A 17,357-nucleotide genomic window follows, 5' to 3' on the forward strand; every position below is an offset into this window, starting at 1 on the left:
GCACCCGGAGAAAACCCATGCAGATACAAGGAGAATGTACAAACTCTACCCAGTCACCCATGGTGGAAACGAACCCAGGACCCCAGTGGTATGAAGCAGAAGTGCTAACCACTGAGCCACCGTGCCGTCGTCCACAAACCACAAACCAACAGCAACTAATAGTATTTTAATTTAGAAATCTCACTGTACAACAGGAGGATAAAACAAAATCAGCAAGATTAAAGGCTTGGTCATAAGTATAGTTTCCAGGAATGTCTTGGCCAGTGGGGTTGGGCAGGGTAGGGGGGTGATAACGTTGAGGTGGTGAGGTTTAATGAGTTAATGAGGGAATTCCAGAACTTTGGGCCTTAAACGTGGCCACCAATGGTGAAACAATTAAAATTAGGGAATATTCAAGATTCCAAACTTAGAGAAATACAAAGAACTTGAAGGTTGCTGAGTTTGATGCAGTTATACAGATAGGGAAAGGTGAGATCATAGAGGAGTTTGAACATCAAGCCATGAATTCTACCACTATATCACCATCTTTTCCAAGGGAATCATGCAATCATATGATAAAAATGAACTGAACATAAAACAATAAATTTTAACCATCATGAAGCTATAAAAGAACTAATATATTTGAGGACAGAATGATTTTAAATAGTTCATCACTGAACTCTTAAACATTTACCCCTACTACCAACTACAAGCACGAATTTCCATCTTTGATCTTGGTCTTTAAAAAAGTTTGATATGAACAGACTTCTACACTTAATAAAAGATCATGTTTGTGATACTTGTGCTTCAGAATGAATCAGTGATTGCTCTGCATAGGTGTGAACTTCAGCCTTGGACAGCGAGGAGAATGGAAGTAAAAAGAAAGATGCTACGTCTCCTGTTTTGGAAGGGGTCATGGTGATAGAGGAACGGACCAGGGTGCTACAGAGGAAATAACACCTTTGGAAGACTAGGAGGAGAGAAGAGTTTTTTGTTGGTGGCAATATGTTGGAGGTGGTGGAGGGTAATTCTTTGAACATGGAGGTGCTGGGGTTGAATGAGGAACCCTCCTGGAATAGCACAGCAGGCTTGAGGGGTTAAATAGCCAACTTATGTTCTCATGTTCTATCCTGGTTCTGGAAAGGAGCGGAAAGGACGGGAAAAAAAGTGTGGGATATGGGTCAGACAACCACAGTCAGACAAAGGGAGACATGTGAAACTTGCCATTATGGAAGGTAAAATGGGAGAATACCTTCTGACTTATTCTGCTGTTGGGTAGTGCGATGACCTGACTTTTCCTTTTCTTTCTTCACAATCGTCCAGTGATTTCCTAAAGCTTCTGGCGACCACTTGATCGGTGGAAGTGAGGAAGTCTGTGCACTGCGACTCCTTCCATGTCTGTCTGTTCTCTCCCACTGACTATAATCCTAACAGCAGAAAGCAATGCAGTTAGAAATGTTTTAACAGGTTAGTTACAGTAACATGTTGGCTTACTCTAATCTGAGTTAGGAGGTTCAAACTGCGTTTCTGAACTTGAGCACATCAACTGCCCAGGCTGAGATAGACATAATTTTAATCAGTAAGGGAACGAAGGATTATGGGGTAAAGGCTGGAAAGTGGAGTTGAGGATTATCAGATTAGCCGTCATCTCGTCAAATGGAGGGGCAGACCTGATGAGCCAAATGGCCTACTTCTGCTCCTACATCTCATGGTCTAGGAATATGGTGGAGTAGTGGAATTTCACTGGAATAGTAATCCAAAGGCCCAGGCTAATGCTATGATAAGGTTTCCAATCCCACCAAGGCAGCTTCAAATTATAAAATCTGGAATTGAAAGCAACTTCAGCAACGATGACCGTGATGAAGTAGCATTGAGTTATCTAACTCGGGTTGCTAACACTATTCAAGTCTGAGAGACAGATGATTTTTATTCAGTAAGGCAATCAAGGGTTATGGGGAAAAGGCAGGGAAACAGAGTGGAGGATTATCACAGCAAGAATGATTTCATTGAATAGCACAGCAGACTTGATGGACCGACTTACTGCTGCTATGTCTTATGATATTACCTGCCATCCTCATCTGGTCTGGCCTGCATGTGACACCAGACCCACAGTAATGTGGTTGACTCTGAAACACCTAGCAAGCCAGTCAGTTCAAAGACAATTAGGAAAGATCAATAACTGCTGGTCTTGTTAACACTGCCTACATCCCATCAAAAAGTAAAAGCTCAGCTTAGGATATCCTATAGTCACAAAATATGATTTATAAATGCAAATCTCTTCTTTCTTCAGCTCTGGAAACGTACTAAGTAACTGGAATCCAGTTTCGATAATCACAGGAAGTAGTTTGAATGTCAAGTGCTATGAAGGCTTTCTAATAGTGGAGAAAAATGATAACTTCCACATTTGCAGTCGACAAGATGTGATCAGTAAGAGACCGGAGATCCATGAGCTGTTGTCTGACATATATTCAACCATTAAATGATGTGGAAAACTGGAACTGGCTTCTCAGATAGTTAATTGAAACTAACAATCTATGTCTCTAAAGTAGTACCAGAGTGCCTTGCTATAGCCAGTCTTTCAAAATCATGGTAATGTGGAGTTTTCCTTTAAACATTAAATTTGATTTAAATATGTCAACATTTCCAGCCATTCTTACTCCCAATACTTACTATCAAATCAAATTCCTTTTCTAAGGATTTCACAATACAGATATTGCTTTCTGTCATTGTCGCCATCTTGGTCCAAAGATCCTGTGGATAGTACAGCAAATGATAAATCATACAGTACATTATATTGCAGGTATAGAGTTAAGGAAGAGATAGTTTAGCCCTTCAACGTCACCAGATTTGTGTCAGTTACTGGCATGGCAATGATACCACTGCTGCTGGCACAATCAGTTGTATTTATATTGTAGCTAACCTGTAAAATTTCCAAAGGTGCTTCACAGGAACAATATGCCACCAAGTACAACACTGAGCCACAAAGTGATATTAGATCAGGAAACTAATTCTGGCTTAGCTAGCGACACCCCATCTCATGAAAGAAATACAATCACTTGCATGATAGAATTATCCTACCCGCTTTTATTCAAAATTAAAAAAAAGGAATGATTCTGGTGAAGTTGTGTGAACATAAGCTTGGTCAAAGATATAAGGTTTAAGGAGTATCTAAAAGGAAGTGAAAAGATGTAAAGAGCCTAAGAGGTTTGGAGAGTAAATTCTAGGCCATAGGATTTTGGCAGCTGAAGAAACTGCTGGGAAAGCTGGACACGTTATGATGAGGATGCTGAAGAGATCAGAATTCGCAAAGCGCAGGTTATCTTAGACCGTAATGGATTGGAGGAGATTAAAACAATAGCGAAAGGGCAAATCCAGTGACAAGTTTGAAAACAAGGATTAGAGTTTAAAATTGAAGTGTGGCTTAAAGGGGAACCAATTTAAGCAGGAAACAGGTGTTTGGTGAATAGAACATGGTGAGAATTAGGACACAATCAGGAAGCAATGTCAAATTTAGAGGGTAGAATGTGGGAGGTTGCTCAGGAGTTTATTTGTTTTGTAAAGGTCATTGCTACTGTGATCCACTCATAGACAAATGACCTGAGGCAAGGCAGGATGATTTTTCAAGACAAAGCAGCATTTTCTGACCAAAGAATCAAGAACTATTGGTAAAATTTAAGTCAATAGGGGACAGCTCATCACTGGTCAGAATTAAATTTAGCCCAGAGAAAGATGGTTGTGGTTGTTGGAGGTCAATCATCTCAATCCCAGGAGATCGTTGCAGGAGTTAATCAAAGAAATGTTCTCTGTTCAAACATATTTAGCTACTTCATCAATGATCCTCCCACCATCATAAGAATAAAAATAAGAATGTCCGCTGATGTTTGAACTGAGCATTCACAACTCTTAGATACTGAAACCATCAATGCTCACGTGCAGCAAGACCTGGAAAATATGGAGGCATGGACTGACCTGTGGCACAGAAGTGACTTGTCATTTACGTGCCAGACAACAACTTTCGACAGCAAAATAGAATTTAACCTTCTTCACTGGATGTTCAAAAATGACACTGTTGCCACTATTACCATTCTAGGGGTTACTACTGACCAGAAACAGAACTGGATCAGCAATATAAATACTCTTGCTATAAGAATAGGTCAAAGACAGGAAATTCTGTGGCACATAAGACACCTTTGGATTTCTCAAAACCCATCCCTAACCCTAACCCTAACCAATGCAACTCCAACCACACCCAACAAGCTCAACATTATTCATGACACAACTGCTCTGAGCACTCCAGGCACTGTCTTAAACATTCATACTTTCCTTTGATGCACTGTGGTAACAATATGTACCATCTACAAAATGCAGTGCAGCAACTCACCAAGGCTCGTTTGACACCATCTTCCAAACCCACAATCTCTACCCCCTTGGAAGAACAAGGTCAGCAAACACAAGTGAATACCACCATCTGCAAGCACCTTGCTGTGCCACACACCATTCTGATACGTCACTGATTCCTTCACTGTCACTGGTTCAAAATCCTGCATCTGCCTAAAAGAACTGTGGGTGTAGCTACAGCCCAAGGACTGCAATGGTTCAAGGAGGCAGAAAACCACCATGTATCCAAGCGCATTTGGGATAGGCAACCAATTCTGGCTGAGCTAGTGACACCCCATCTCATAAAAGAAATACAATCACTTGCATGATGAAATCTACAATCATCCTACCCACCTTTATTCAAAATTTTAAATAAAGGAATGCTTCTGGTGAAGTTGTGTGATCAAAAATCAAAGTTGTTGGGTAAAACAAACTACTATATGTTTGCAAAGCTGGAGGTGGGGATGAGGGTTAGTGGTTCTAACTTAGTAGTATTTTTAGTAATGATATGTCCATATTACAGAAGTGGTGGTGCTGGACTTCTTAAAATACATAAAAGTGGATAAATCCCCAGGACCTAATCAGGTGTACCTGAGAACTCTGTGGGAAACTAGGGAAGTGATTGCTGAGCCCCTTGCCTAGATATTTGTATCATCAGTAGCCACAGATGAGGTGCCGGAAGACTGAAGATTGGCTAACGTGGTACCACTATGTAAGAAAGGTGGTAAGGAAAAGTTAGGGAACTGTAGACCGGTGAGCCTGATATCAGTGATGGGCAAGTTGTTAGGGGAGACCCTGAGGGACAGGATTTACGTGCATTTGGAAAGGTAAAGACTGATTAGGGATAGTCAACATGTCTCCTTAACTTGATTGAGTTTTTTGAAGTAGTAAGGAAGAGGACTGATGAAGGCAAAGCAGTACGTAATCTATATGGACTTCAGTAAGGTGTTTGACAAGGTCCTGCATGGTAGACCGGTTAAGAACATTAGATCACTTTGAATATAGGGAGAACTAACCATTTGGATACAGAACCAGCTCGAATGTAGAAGACAGAGGGCGAGGGTGGAGGGTTGCGCTTTGGACTGGAGGCCTGTGACCAGCGATGTGCCACAAGGATCAGTATTGGGTCCACTGCTTTTTGTCATTTACATAAAACGATTTGGATGTGAACATAGGAGGTATGTCTGCAGATGACACCAAAATTGGTGGCACTGTGGACACAGTGAAGAAGGTTACTCCAAGAGTATAATGGGACCTTGATCAGATGGGTTGATGGGCCGAGGAGTGGCAGATGGAGTTTAGATAGATGTGTGGTACACCATTTTGAAAAGGCAAATCAGGGCAGGACATATACACTCAATGGTAATGTCCTGGGGAGTATTGCTGAACAAAGGGACCTTGGAGTGCAGGTTCATAGTTCCTTGAAAGTGGAGTTGCAGGTAGATAGGATCGTGAAGGCGGCATTTACTATACTTGCATCGAGTATAAAAGTTGGGAGGTAACGTTGCGGCTGTACAGGATATTGATTAGACCACTTTTGGAACGCTGCATTCAATTCTGGTCTCCGTGCTTTAGGGAGGATGTTGTGAAATGTGAAATAGTTCAGAAAAGATTTACAAGGATTTTTACAGGATTGGAGGGTTTGAACTATAGGGAGAGGCTGAATAGGCTGGGGCTATTTTCCCTGGAGTTTCAGAGGCAGAGGGATGACCTTATAGAGGTTTTGGATAGAGTGAATAGCCAAGGTCTTTATTCCCCGGTGAGGGAGTCCAAAAGTAGAGGGCATAGGTTTAAGATGACAGGGGAAAGATTTAAAAGGTACCTAAGGGGCAACTTTTTCACAGAGGGTGGTGCATATTTGGAGTGAGCTGCCAGAGGAAGTGGTGCAGCTGGTACAATTACAACATTTAAAAAGGCATCTGGATGGTTATATGAAGGGTTTAGAGGAATATGGGGCAAATAATGCCAAATAGGACTAGATTATTATAGGATTTATGGTCAGCATCCTGTACAGCTCTATGACTCTACAAACAGTGGCTTTGTGTGTATTTTGAATTAACCTGTTCAGACATGTTATTACACACATCAGGGACAAGCAGGACTTGAACCCAATCCTTTGGGTCCGGAACGCTAGTTCACGAATACTTGACCTGTTGCTTTGTACCATTGGTTTCTTTGCAAAGTGCAGACTTAGTGTCTGAATTTTTTTTTGAAACAGAGTTACTGTTTCAACATGCACATCAGTTGCACAAAACTAAGCATTAAGTTGAGGAGGAATCCTGACTTTGACATTCCTTGTTATGGTGGGATTTTGAAGCTTGACTGAACAGAGTGACAACCAGGCTAACACCAAAGAGTTAGAATCATAGATCTACTGCACAGAAAAAGGCCCTTCAGCCCATCATGTCTGCACCAGTCAAAATCAACCACTTCTCTATTTTAATCCCATTTCCCAGCACTTGGCTCTCTGCCTTATATACTTGGCATTGCAAGTGGACATCAAAATAAAAATGTGATGAGGGTTTCTGCCTCTACTCCCTTAGAAGCAGTGAGTTCCAGATTCCCACCACCCTGTGGGTGAAAATAGTTTGTCACATCTCCTGCCCCTTATCTTAAATCTGTGCTCCAGAACATTGATCTCTCCATCAAGGGGAAGGTACCTTCCTGTCTACCATACCCACTGCCCTCATAATTTCATACATCTCAGTGATGGCCCCTCTCAGTTTTGCATGAAGTTTATGCAAGGTGCAAGAAAGGACACCAGCCAGAATATAACCAAATTGGTTGATCTTAAAGATAACAAAGACATTATTATGTGGATTTCACAGGCAGGTGAGCTGAGACAGCAGGGCATACACAGGCCTGATGTCAAATTTTGGCCCTCCAATGAGCAGGGTGGGAGAAGAAGTATAATTGAGGTTGCTGTTGTAACTTGTAACAGACATCAGCCTTCATAGCCTGTCCTGATTTGAAGAATTCAAATCAGCCCACGCACTTGCATGGATGGGAAAGAGTCAGTGCAAGTCAGTCCTAAAGTCATACAGCATGCAAACAAACCCTTCTGTCCATGCCAAACATAATGCCAAACTAAACTAGTCCCAACTGCTTGCTCCAGACCCACATCTACCACTTACAGTCGTAGAGCTGTACAGCAGGGAAAAAGATCCTTCAGTACAACTCTCCATGCCAACCAGATATTCTAAATTAATCTGCCAGCTTTTGGCCATATCCCTCTAAACCCTTCCTATTCGTATACCCAGCCAAAGGCCTTTCAAATGCTGTACAGGATGCTGACCATAAATCCTATAATAATCTAGTCCTATTTGGCAGCATTTGCCCCATATTCCTCTAAACCCTTCATATAACCATCCAGATGCCTTTTAAATGTTGTAATTGTACCAGCTGCACCACTTCCTCTGGCAGCTCACTCCAAATACGCACCACCCTCTGTGAAAAAGTTGCCCCTTAGGTACCTTTTAAATCTTTCCCCTGTCACCTTAAACCTATGCCTTCTACTCTTGGACTCCCCCACCGGGGAGTAAAGACCTTGGCTAGTCACTCTATCCAAAACCTTCATAAGGTCATCCCTCTGCCTCCGAAACTCCAGGGAAAATAGCCCCAGCCTATTCAGCCTCTTCCTATAGTTCAAACCCTCCAATCCTGTCAAAATCCTCGTAAATCTTTTCTGAACTATTTCACATTTCACATCACTTCATCTGGCAGTTCATTCCATAGATGCATCTTCTGCATGAAAAATTTGCCTCTTAGGTTAAGTCTTACTCAGGAAGTTCATTCCATACGCAAACCACCCTCTGTGCAAAAAAATTGCCCCTCAGGTCTTTTTAAATCTCTCTCCTCTCACCTATAGCAAAGGAGAGAGAAGATTTAACCACTACACCTCACTCAACTTACATCAGTGCAACCATCAGCCCTGTTATTTATTTCACTGCCGTAGGTGAGAGGTTGCCATGCACTGATCAATTGCTGCACTTGCTTGACAGTTAACAATGACAACACTTGAAAAGAAAACTCCCCAAAAGCGTAAAAATCCAAAAGAACTGCGGATGCTGTAAATCAGGAACAAAAACAGAAATCTCTGGAAAAGCTCAGCAGGTCTAGCAGCATCTGTGAAGAAAAATCAGAGTTAATGTTTCAGATCTGGTGACCCTTCCACAAAACTGATGGTAGCTAGGAAAATGTTGGATCATATGCAGAAGATAGGGTGGGGGGCGGGGATAAGGAGTAAACAATAGGTGGGGATAGAGCCCAAAGAGAGAGAAGAACAGTTGGACAGACAAAGGAGTTCATAACAATCTGGCTATGAGGGTGAATAGCTGTTCATGGACACTGTTAGTGGCTAACAATAGGTAGTGTGTAATGGCAGGCTATGTAACAACAAGGCCTGATGTGTGGAGTGGGGGTTAGGTCATGGGAGAGTTCAGGCCCTAAAATTATTGAACTCGATATTGAGTCCAGAGGGCTGCAGGGTCCCCAAGCGGAAAATGAAGTGTAATGTGTATTGTTCTTCCAGCTTGTGCTGAGCCTTGCTGGAACACTGCAGCCAGCCTGAGTCAGATATGTCAGCCAGGGAAAAGGGTGATGCATTAAAGTGGCAGGCAACTGGAAGCTCAGGGTCTTTTTTGCAGGCAGAACGTAGATGTTCTGCAAAGTGGTCACCCAGTATACACTTCATTTTCCCAATGTAGAGGAAACCACATTGCAAGCAATGAATGCAGTAGGTAAAGTGCTGCTTTACCTGAAATGTATGTTTGGACCCTTGGACACTGGGGAGGGATGAGGTGAATGGGAGGCATTACACCTTCAGTGGTTGCAGGGGAAGGTGCCTTGGAGCGGTGGGGGGTGATGTTGGGAGCGAAGGAAGAGTGGACCAAGGTGTCCCGGAGGGAATGATCCCTGCAAAAGGTGGACAAAGGAGGGGAGCAGAGATGAATGTGTGTCTCGTGGTGGCATCTCGCTGGAGGTGGCAGAAACGGCGGCTGAAGGTCTTCTGGGTGTGGATGCTGGTGGGATCATAGGTAAAGACAGGGGAACCCTATCACTGTTGCAGGAGGGAACAGGGCAGAAGTGCATGAGATGGGTTGGACCCGATTGAGGGCCCTGTCGACAATGGTGCTGGGGAATGATAGAACATAGAACAGTACAGGCCCTTCAGCCCACGGATGTTGTGCCGACCTATTATCCTACTTTAAGATCAAACTAACCTGCATTCCCTTCATTTTACTATCATCCATGTGCCAATCCAAGAGTTGCTTAAAAGTCCCTAGTGTATCTGACTCTACTACCACCTCTGGCAGTGCATTCCACACACCCACCACTCTCTGTGTAAAGAACCTACCTCTGACATCTCCCCTATACCTTCCTGCAATCACCTTAAAATTATGCCCCCTTGTGATAGTCATTTCCATCCTGGGAAAAAGTCTCTGGCTATCCACGTTATCTATGCTTCTCATCATCTGGTACATTTTTTTTTTAAACAGGCAATCCTCGGTTGAGGAAGAAAGTGGACATTTTGGTGGCTCCCTTGTTGAAGTTGGCCTCATTGGAACATATACAACGGAGATGGAGGAGCTGAGAGAATGGAATGGAGTCTTTACAGGAAGCAGGGTGCGAGGATGTATAGTCCAGGTAACTGTGGTAGTTAGTGGGTTTATAGTGGGTATTAGTGGCAGTCTATCGCCAGAAATGATGTCAAGGAAGGGAATGGAGGAATCAGAGATAGACCAGGTGAAAGTTAGGGTAGGGTGGAATTTGGAAGTGAAATTGACGAACTTTTCCAATTCCAGACGAGAGAGAGAAGCAGCAGTGATGATATTATCAATATACTGGAGAAAGAGTTGGGAGTAGGGGCAGGTTTAGGACTGGAACAAGGAATGTTCCACACACCCCACAAAAAGACAGGCACAACTGGGGCCCACGTGGGTACCCACAGCCACCCCTCTGACCCGAAGAAAATGACAGGACTTAAAAAGAGAAGTTATCGAGGGTGAGGATGAACTCGGCCAAGCGGAAGAGGGTGGTGGGTGAGGATGGTTCAGGCCTTTACTCCAGGAAGAAATGGAGAGCCCTGAGATGATCCAGGTGGGGAATGGACATGCAAAGGGATTGCATGTCTATGGTAAAGAGGTGGAGGCTGGAGCCTGCAAACAGCAAATTCCAAAACTGACGTAAAGCATCAGAGGAATCATGGATGTACATGGGCAGGGACTGGACCAGGGGAGAAAAGACCAAGTCACGGTAGGAAGAGATGAGTTCTGTGGGGCAGGTGCAGGCTGAAACAATGGGTCTGCCTGGGCAGTCCTGTTTATGGATTTTTGGAAGGAGGTAGTAGCGAGCTGTGCGGGGCTGGGGGAGTATCACCTTGGAGGCAGTTGTGGGGGAGGGGTGGTCACCAAATAAGCAGCATAGATTTGGTGGGTTGGATGGCCTTCTTCCCAACTCGATTGAATCCAAGTGCTTTTCGAGGTTTTGTTGGGGGGGATAGTGATGTTGATGAGGGGTTTCTGAGGAAATAAAAAGGCGTTATAAGCAAAACAAAAGTCGCGTTTGCCTGAGCTGCACAGAATACCCCTGCAGCCCCTGGGCTATTACTGTGGCTAATGCCCCTGTTTCTGGACAATCGACCAGGAGCCTCGGGGTTGCTGGTTGCTATGGAGACCACCACTGACGCCTGGGCCCAGCAAAAGAGATGCCCGAAGACCTCCCCGCTCACTGTTCGAATGAAAAGCTCCAGGTCCGTTCTCCCACAATAGCGCCGCGAAGACTCGGGTACGGCCTCGATTACTCACCTCCTGCGAGGCCCCGGCCGCCTAACCTGCGGAAACCTCCTCCTCCTCCCCCCTCCGCCGGCGTCGCCTCCTACTCACTGCGCATGTTTACTTGCCGGCTGGCGGGTCAACCATTGTTACGCATGCGCATGTCTGGCAGCGGCCTGGTGCACATGCGTACAAACCCCACCACGTGCAACCATCCCTCATCAAAACGCCCGCACAGGATTCGCATGCGCATTGTCCATTGGATGTATCCATGTGTGCGCTCAGTGATGTTACCTTGAGTTTTGGAGGTTTAGAGTCACTGTCCCACTAAGGTTAATATAGGAACAGGATTTGAACATTCAGCTGGTTTCCTTGTCTTGGTTGGTGTCTGGTTTCTTGAATTTGTTGGAGTTGCACTCATTCAGGCAACCAGAAAGTTAAAAAGCCAACAATTGCTGGGAAGACTCAGCAGGTCTGGCAGCATCTGTGGAGAGAATGAGGAGTTAATGTCTCGGATCCAGTGACCCTTCATAAGAACCAGGAGCAGGAGTTGGCCATCTGGCCCTTCGAGCCTGCTCCGCCATTCAATAAGATCATGGCTGATCCTTTCATGGACTCAGATACACTTACCCGCGTTTTCACCGTATCCCTTAATTCCTTTATTGTTAAAAAAAAATCTACCTTTTTTTAAAAAACATTTACTGAAGAAGTGTCAACTACTCCACTGGGCAAGGAATTCCATAGATTAACAACCCTCTGGGTGAAGAAATTCCTTCTCAGTTCAGTTCTAAATCTGCTCCCTCTAATCTTGAGGCTATGCCCTCTTGTCCTAGCTTCACCTGCCAGAGGAAACATCCTCTCTACTTCTATCTTATCTATTCCCTTCATAATTTTATATGTTTCTATAAGATCCCCCCTCAATCTTCTGAATTCCAATGAATATAATCCCAATCTACTCAGTCTCTCCTCATAAGCCAACCCCCTCAACTCCAGAATCAACCTAGGTGAACCTCCTTTGCACCCCATCCAGTGCCAGTACATCCTTTCTCAAGTAAGGAGACCAAAACTGCACACAGTACTCCAGGTGTGGCCTCACCAGCACCTTGTACAGCTGCAACATAACCTCTCTGCTTTTTATTTCAATCCCTTTAGCAATGAGGGACAAAATTCCATTTGCCTTCCTAATTACTTGTTGTACCTGCAGACCTACCTTCTGTGATTCATGCACAAGGACACCCAGGTCCCTCTGCATAGCAGCATGCTACAACTTTTTACCATTCAAGTAATAATCCTTTTTACTATTACTCCTACCAAAATGTATGACTTCACATTTATTTACATTGTATTCCATCTGCCAGACCTTTGCCCACTCACTCAATGTACCTATGTTCCTCTGCAAAGTTTCACAGTCCTCTGCACACTTTGCTTTGCCACTCATCTTAGTGTCATCTGCAAAGTTTGACACCCTACACGTGGTCCCCAACTCCAAATCATCTATATAAGAGGAGCCACCCTGAAGAAGGGTCACGGGACCCAAAACTTTAATTCTGCTTTCTCTCTCCACAGATGCCGCCAGACCTGTTGAGTTTTCCCAGCAATTTCTGTTTTGTGTTTGATTTCCAGAATGTGCTTTTCTTTGCTTTTTTTTTGTCAAGTGGATGGCATTTCATCAGACAACTGATGAGTAGGTGATGCAAAGACTTTGGGGAGTCAGGAGAAGAGTGCTCACCAGACTCTGACCTTCTCAATCGGACTGACCCAGTTAATTTTCTAGGTAATGGTGATCCTCAGAATATAGTTGGTGGGGGTCTGATGGTAATGAATATCAAGCAGAGGTAATGCAGCCTATTTTAATTTTGGTGTTTTTTTGCCTGATACTTTTGCAGCTTGAATATTACTTGCCACTTATCAGCCCAAGCTGAAATGTTTTGAAGATCTTGTTGCATGCAGGTCAATATCTGAGGAATTGTGAATGGAACATATTAATGTGTAATGATCAGCAAACATCCCTACCTTTGAACTTGCAATAGAAGGCAAATCATCGATGAAGATATCTGAACCTAGAACACTGCTATGAAGAACTTCTACAGCAATGTTCTGGGGCTAAGGTGATTGTCCTCCAATCACCACAACCATTTGGTGTGATTCCAGCCAATGGAGAACTTGCTCAATGACTCATTAGCTACAATTTCACTTGGAATTGGTCAATCAAATGCTGTCTTAATGCCAAGGGATGCTTTTGAAAGTAAATCAAACAGTCAACCATAAGTGAGTGAAAGTGTTTATATTATTTCAGCACTAACAAGAAATTATCTAGTGAGTAGAACTTTCCCTGGAACAGGAAACAGGAGTTGGCTATTCGGCCACCTGAGCCTGTTCTGTCATTCAACGAGATCATGGCCTGATCTGTGGCTTAATCCCATATACCTGTATTTGGCCCATATCCTTTAATACCTTTGCTTAACAAAAATGTTATTGATCCCAGATTTAAAATTAACAGCTGATCCAGGATCTACTGCCATTTGTGGAAGAGTTCCAAACCTCTACCACCATTTGTGTGTAGAAGTGCTTCCTAACGTCACTCCTGAATGGTCTGATCTTCATGGGATGTGGGGTTCACTGACAAGCCCAGCATTTGTCATCTGTTGCTACTTGCTAATTGTTGTTGAACTATGTGGCTCCTTAGGTCAGGGGATGTGAGGAATGTTGGATCAGATGTGATCCTATTGAATGGCAGAGGAGGCTCGAGAGACCACGTGGCCTACTCCTGCTCCTGTTTTTTATGGTGTTATGGTTGAGGGCATTTAAGAATCAACTGCATTGCTGTGGGTCTGGATACAGATGTGATGTTGCCATGTAGCTGTTTAGAGGTTCCATGCACGTCAGTCAGCATGCCTTGCATTAGCTTCTGTTTTTGGAAGCACAAAGAGATGAGTAGAAATTTCTTCACCCAGAGAGTGGCGAGCCTGTGGAACTCACTGGCACAGAAAGCACCTGAGGCCAAAACACTGTGTGATTTCAAGAAGGAGTTGGATATAGCAATATATCACTTGGGGCTAAAGGGAATCAAAGGATATGGGGAAAAACAGGAACAGGTATTGAGTTGGATGATCAGCTATGATCATAATGAAAGGCGGAACAGATTCAGAGGGCTGAATGGCCTATTGCTGCCCCTATTTTCTATGTTTTGATTCTTCCACTACCTTTTGAGGAAGGAAATTTCAGAGACACTCAGCCCTCTCAGGGAAACAATTCCTTAACATCGTCACTTCTATTTGCAGTTGTGAGTTTGAGCCACACAACAGGACCTGATAACCAAGGAAGGTGCGCTTGTAATGTAACCATACAGGTTGAATATTAACTAACAAATTCTCCCATCACACATCAACGGCAGGTAGAAAAAGCAGAGGAGATTCCTGAGCTGATGGAAGGAACTTTGGAGCCTTTACTGTCATTATCAATAGCTTTGTAAAAACAAATGTAGGTCCCTTGGAGTCTGAAATGCAAAAATTCATAACAGAGAAGAAGAAATTGGCAAAACTGTTAACGAAGGTCTCTAGTTCTGTCTTCACAGAAAACAAAAAAAACTTGCCCGGTCTAAGAACCATGTCAAGTTATTTTCTGTATTGTTGATTATGGACTGATGTGGCAAGAAGATTGTTTTAAAGTCAAGGTTTACGAAAAGCAATTGGATATGACTAACACAAATTATGAAAGGATGTACTTGCCATACAGGGAGTACAGTTTAGATTCTTCAGGCCAATTCCTGGGACGGCAGGCTTGTCACATGAGGATAGATTGTATTGGCTGTGACAGCATGGCATGATGGCTCAGTGGTTGGCACTGCTGTCTCATAGCGCCAGGGACCTGGGTTCAATACCACCCTTGGATGACTGTGTGGAGTTTGCATATGTCTTCTGGGTGCTCTGGTTTCCTCCCATAGTTGAAAGATATGCAGGCTAGGTGGACTGGCCGTGTTAAACTTCCCAAAGGGAAGTTCATGTTAGGTAGATTATAGATTCATAGAGTGCAAAAATGACCTTAAGGCTCATCAAGTCTGCACTGACATAACTACCACTCGCCCTGAGAAAGGCAAGGTCACAGGGATAGGGTGGAGTGGCAGGTCTGGGTGGGGATTCTCTTTGGAAGGCTGGCGTCGATTTGATGGATTGAATGGCCTGCTTCCACACTGTAGGGATTCTGTGACTAGAGCTATAGTCACTGGAAATTAGAAGAATGAGAGGGGATCTGAATGAAACATTAGCATTTTGACAGGGCCGAACAGATTGGATGCAGGGCTGAAGACTCTGTTGAAGAGCCATCTAGACTCAAAACGTCAGCTTGCTGTCTCTCCATGGATGCTGTCTGACCCGCTGTGCTCTCCAGCATTTCTTGTTTTCAGCATGTGCAGTAATTTATGCCTACACAATGTTCCCCTTCACTGGAGGGCCTAGAGCAAGGAGGTCACTGTCACAAGATACACAGTAGTCCATTTTGCACTGAGACGAGGATAAATTTGTTCACTCTGTAGAATTCTTGACCACATAAGTTGGTGGAGGTCACATCACCGAATACAATTAAGAAAGAAATAGATGCATCTCTACAGAGTAAAGGCGTCAAAGGGTATGGGAAGGGTGTGGAAGTATGACATTAATATAGAGGATGCGCCATGATCAGATTGAATAGCAGAGCAGGCTGACAGGGCTGAATAACTCATCCTTGCTCCTTTTTTTTTGTTTTTCTATGTTTTTGGCCGGCAGATCACAGCAACTCAGACTTTAGTGAGTGAATTGTTTTGCACACCCACACATTGGCGTGAGCTCAAGTATTTAGCTTGATACTCTCAGTGCGGGACTGTGGCGTTTAGCCCACTGGCATCGGGGCCTTCTCATGACTAACAGTAGCCAATTGGCTTCTAGGCCTGCACGTCTCGAAGGAACCTTCCAGTGAATAAAGGGCTCAGCTTCCCTATATTTCACATCCTTAATTTTTTGTCTGTCCCTGAGGAATTCCTTGGAGCACAACCTATTATCTGCTTTATTGAAAATCCTTGTGTTGAGCTGTGCTTAGTTCATTTCCACAGCTCCTGAAGTTTTCTTAGACACATACGCATTTCCACCAAATGAAGGCTCTCATGCAATGTTAACGGTTTAACATGTAGTATAGTGGGTGTGTCCACCCATTTTCTATTTATAATCCATGGAAGACCTGTGGCCCCTGGGCACTATGGAAAAATATATCAAGCTCATTAATTTTGGGCTGCAATCATTGCTGTTATGCAGCCAAATTATTCTTCAATGTTTTCTTTTAAGAATTCAACATAGCGGGTGGAGAGAACACATGGACGGAGATGGTGGTGTCATGGTAATGTTGCTGAACCAGTAATCCCAATTCCCATGGTCATGTTCTGAGAACATAGATTTGAAACCCACCATGACAGAGGGTGAAATTTGAAATTTATAAAAATATGGAGTAAAATGATAGCTTAATGGTGGCCAGGTGATGTCACCATAGTCCCACTCTCTCACTTGTTAGACAACTGGTGGTAATTTAACCTGAGATTCACCATGCCTCAGGTGAGGGGAGAGGTTGAGAAGGAGAGTCTTTCATGGTGACCTCAGCTACTGGTGGAATCAAACCCATGCTGTTGATAATACGCCACATTGGAGTCCAGCCATCCAAGCTAACCAACCTTCAGTTAGCAATTATCACAAAAACCCACCTGCTTCACCAATGCTCTTTAGGGAGATAATCTGCCATCCATCCTTGATCTGGCTTACATGACTCTCCAGATAACGTTACGGTTGACTCTGAATTCCTCTCAGGGCACTTATGGGTGGGATAATAATTCTGTCCTAACAAGTGTTGTCCTTATCCCACAATGAAATACAAGAAATGCCTCTAGAGAAATGCAACAAACAAATTTAGGTTTTAGCTTCCTCCGCTTGGCTTGCTTTTCCTGGCTGGCTCCCAAAGGAATTTTTTAGATGCATGGCTTAAAAGTAGCAAAATTGGATGAACTTCATTTAGCCTTCCATTGCCCTGGGGTGAGAGGGCCAGCTCTGTTTAAGCCAAGTTTCATTGCCATGGCAGAGATAGTAGGAACTGCAGATGCTGAAGAATCTGAGATAACAAGGTGTGGAGCTGGATGAACACAGCAGGCCAAGCAGCATCAGAGGAGCAGGAAAGCTGACGTTTCCGGCCTAGACCCTTCTTCAGAAAAAAAAA

General features: G+C 43.7%; 2 protein-coding genes across 4 annotated transcripts in view; both read right to left on the reverse strand.

The window, feature by feature from the left end:
- The window catches only part of c19h20orf96 (chromosome 19 C20orf96 homolog), a 45,466-nt gene extending 33,932 nt beyond the window's left edge, over window positions 1-11,534 (reverse strand). Inside the window, exons 1-3 of one of the 3 annotated variants that reach the window (XM_048608087.1) lie at window positions 11,424-11,534; window positions 2,650-2,730; window positions 1,232-1,406 (exon numbers count right to left, since the gene is read on the reverse strand). In XM_048608087.1, the coding sequence (XP_048464044.1) occupies window positions 1,232-1,406; window positions 2,650-2,715 (241 nt within the window). In that variant the 5' untranslated portion in view covers window positions 2,716-2,730; window positions 11,424-11,534. Of the gene's footprint in view, window positions 1-1,231; window positions 1,407-2,649; window positions 2,731-11,162; window positions 11,301-11,423 lie in introns of those variants that run through there. The other 2 variants (XM_048608086.1, XM_048608088.1) reach the window with 2 other exon arrangements.
- The window catches only part of pnp4a (purine nucleoside phosphorylase 4a), a 23,207-nt gene continuing 17,309 nt past the window's right edge, over window positions 11,460-17,357 (reverse strand). Inside the window, exon 6 of the mRNA XM_048608090.1 lies at window positions 11,460-11,613. Coding sequence (XP_048464047.1) covers window positions 11,567-11,613 — 47 coding nt within the window. The 3' untranslated portion in view covers window positions 11,460-11,566. The remainder of the gene's footprint in view (window positions 11,614-17,357) is intronic.

This window comes from Rhincodon typus, chromosome 19 (assembly GCF_021869965.1).
Source record: "Rhincodon typus isolate 14 chromosome 19, sRhiTyp1.1, whole genome shotgun sequence".
NCBI classification, from domain to species: domain Eukaryota; kingdom Metazoa; phylum Chordata; class Chondrichthyes; order Orectolobiformes; family Rhincodontidae; genus Rhincodon; species Rhincodon typus.